General features: G+C 44.7%; 1 protein-coding gene across 1 annotated transcript; it reads right to left on the reverse strand.

Moving 5' to 3' along the window:
* Nucleotides 1-123: 123 nt before the first annotated feature.
* Nucleotides 124-1,796, reverse strand: LOC121937777 (ABI gene family member 3-like; the record flags this gene model as incomplete). Its single annotated transcript, XM_042481099.1, has 2 exons — nt 1,532-1,796; nt 124-182 (listed from the first exon to the last, which is right to left on the reverse strand). Coding segments are annotated over exons 1-2 (239 nt in total), but the record flags the coding sequence as incomplete, so codon positions are not given.
* Between the last annotated feature and the right edge of the window lie 993 nt (nt 1,797-2,789).

A 2,789-nucleotide genomic window follows, 5' to 3' on the forward strand; every position in this document is an offset into this window, starting at 1 on the left:
ACACACACACACACACACACACACACACACACACACACACACACACACACACAGGTTAGAGTCAGGGTTAAAGATCTGAAACAGGAAGTTGTCACGAGTAGAAACAGTAAAATCAAAGTCAACCTGATGGAGGCGCCATGTTTACGGATGGTTCCTGTTCGCTCCGACTGTTTCCCAGAGACCTGGGGGGCAGAGACAGGAGAGTGTGTTAATGTGTGTGTGTGTGTGTGTGTGTGTGTGAGTGAGTGAGTGAGTGAGAGAGCATCAATGGAGTCTCTGAGGCCTCAGCAACTCTAATTAGTCTCTAAACATTTTCCCACGCTCAACAAAGACTCACTGTGTGTGCGTGTGAGTGTGTGTGTGTGTGTGTGTGTGTGTGTGTGTGTGTGTGTGCTCAGTAAAGTGTGAACTGTGTGTCATCTGAATGGACAACCAGCAGCAGTAAAAGACAATAAAACCAACATTAACCCTCTGAAATCTGACTAAACCTGCTGTGAATTTCCTTTCAGCTTTTTGGTGATTTTTAGAGTAAACGAACCTCCAAACCTGCACCGGAAAAATCACCCAAAATCAGCCCGTCCATCACAGCCACAAACTGTCAACACATGTTCACATTTCTGATGGTCTTTGAACACATCATGTGGGATGAACTGTTCATGCAGAGTCACTCAGGGAGGCTCCGGGACAAATTTTCAGATCTTTTATAAATGTAGATAAGACGTGAGCAGGGCGGCAGCGAGGAAGATAGCGTGTGAATGAGGAAGGTTTCCTGCAGAGTCACTTGTGTTGCTGCTGTTCTCTGCAGCCGCAGACGCTTCCTGTCAGCAGAGACGACTTCACCCCCAACTCGACTTCACTTCTGCTTTTAGCTTCTTCTCGTTTCTCTCAGAAAAACTCTGAAGCTGCTTCACACCAAAACCTTCAACAGTCAACTGACCCGAGATCAGATTCTCCCTCAGAGTCAGACTGAACCCAAAGTGTCCAAAATCACCTGCAGTCTGTCCAAAATCACCTCGAGTCTGTCCAAAATCACCTCGAGTCTGTCCAAAATCACCTGCAGTCTGTCCAGAATCACCTGCAGTCTGTCCAAAATCACCTCGAGTCTGTCCAAAATCACCTGCAGTCTGTCCAAAACCACCTGCTAAAACATTTTCTTTAAAAGAACATCCAAAATGTTTAATAAATATTTTTTTTAAAAGCATGATCAATGACTGTTATTGTTTACAAATATAACAGTTACGATCAATGACTGTTATTGTTTACAAATATAACAGTTACGATCAATGACTGTTATTGACATGTGATGTCATTGTTGTTGTTTACAAACAGCTGCTGACACGTATATGTTGTATGTCACACTCGAGGCCCACGCTGTTGTGTTAAACCTCTTTAGTTTCCCTGGTGCCGGCATGCTGTTTGGTTCCTCAGACACTCTGCAGCGACTCTCTGAGGAGGAAAGGGTTAATGTTTCACCTGCTGGATGTTGGTGTGTGTGTGTGTGTGTGTGTGTGTGTGTGTGTGTGTGAGGTACCTTCATGCCGTGGCCCAGGCCGTCCAGCTGCTGGTAGTTGATTGGTCGGCGGCTGTACGGTGGGCGGGGCTGCGTGCCGGCGGAGGGCTGAGGAGGGGGGAGGATCTTGTGGCTGCGCGGGACTCGTCTCACCGCCGTGAAGACGCCAATCTCTCTCCGAGAAACTTTCTCTTTGTGCATCTCCACCGTCTGCAGAGAGGAGCGCGCTCAGATCAGAGAGGAGACTGAAGCAGAGAGCGGCCCGACTGACACATCTGACCGAGCCCGAAAATCACCGTTTTCTCTGTCAGGAAACTGAAGCACAGCAAACGTCTGCAGACTTCACTTCCGGCCACTTTTTCACTGTTTTCTGACATTTAAAATATGAACCCATCAATCACAAAACTGATCGGCAGATTCATCAATAATAATAATAATGATACGTTTCAGCTGAGGTTGAGCAGAACATCATTCATGTTATTACACTCAGCTGCATGAAAAACAAACACTACACAGTCAGGGTTCATGCACATTTCTATCAGTACATTTCCAGGACATTCCAGGATTTTTCCAGGACCCTGAGTCAAATTTTAAAGACCAGACATTATCTGAAACAACCATCAATACTCGTTATCAGCACTTTTTCATCATTATGTAACAGCTTATTAAATAAATATTATTATTATTATGATTAAAATAATGGATTCAGAACAGGTTTAGAGCTGAAAATTTCAATCTAACTTAGGGACTGTTGGTTATTTATGAGAGCGGAGGGGGTGGTGCAAAAAGGGGGAGGCATGTCAAATCATTTTTAGGCACTGGGGAGGGACTGATGTTTTTATTTGGGCTTCAGGTGAGGGCAGCATCTTTAAATACTGGATTTTGAGTTGATTTTACCACCAAACTTTAAAGAAAACATGACTTCCAAACCATTCGTTGGATTTCCACATTTCTGACGGTCCTTGAACACATCCTTTGTTATTATCCAGGTTTGTGAAACAGCATTCCATGACTTTTCCAAAACATTCAGGGTATATTTAGTTTAGTTTTAGTTAACACTTTTCCAGGCCTTGAAATTGCTACTGGCAAATTCCATGACTTTTCCAGGTTTTCCATGAGCGTCCGAACCTGGCTATCGCTGGTGCAGAGTCTCCACCGACGCTGCGTTCATGTACCAGCTTTAGAGAGGGGACACAGAATGATACAGAGGGGACACACACAGAGTCTCACTCTGTTAAAAAACGACGAGACGAAACTCAGCGAGCCAATCAGCCAATCA

This window comes from Plectropomus leopardus, unplaced genomic scaffold (genome assembly GCF_008729295.1).
Source record: "Plectropomus leopardus isolate mb unplaced genomic scaffold, YSFRI_Pleo_2.0 unplaced_scaffold27446, whole genome shotgun sequence".
In the NCBI taxonomy this organism is placed as follows: domain Eukaryota; kingdom Metazoa; phylum Chordata; class Actinopteri; order Perciformes; family Serranidae; genus Plectropomus; species Plectropomus leopardus.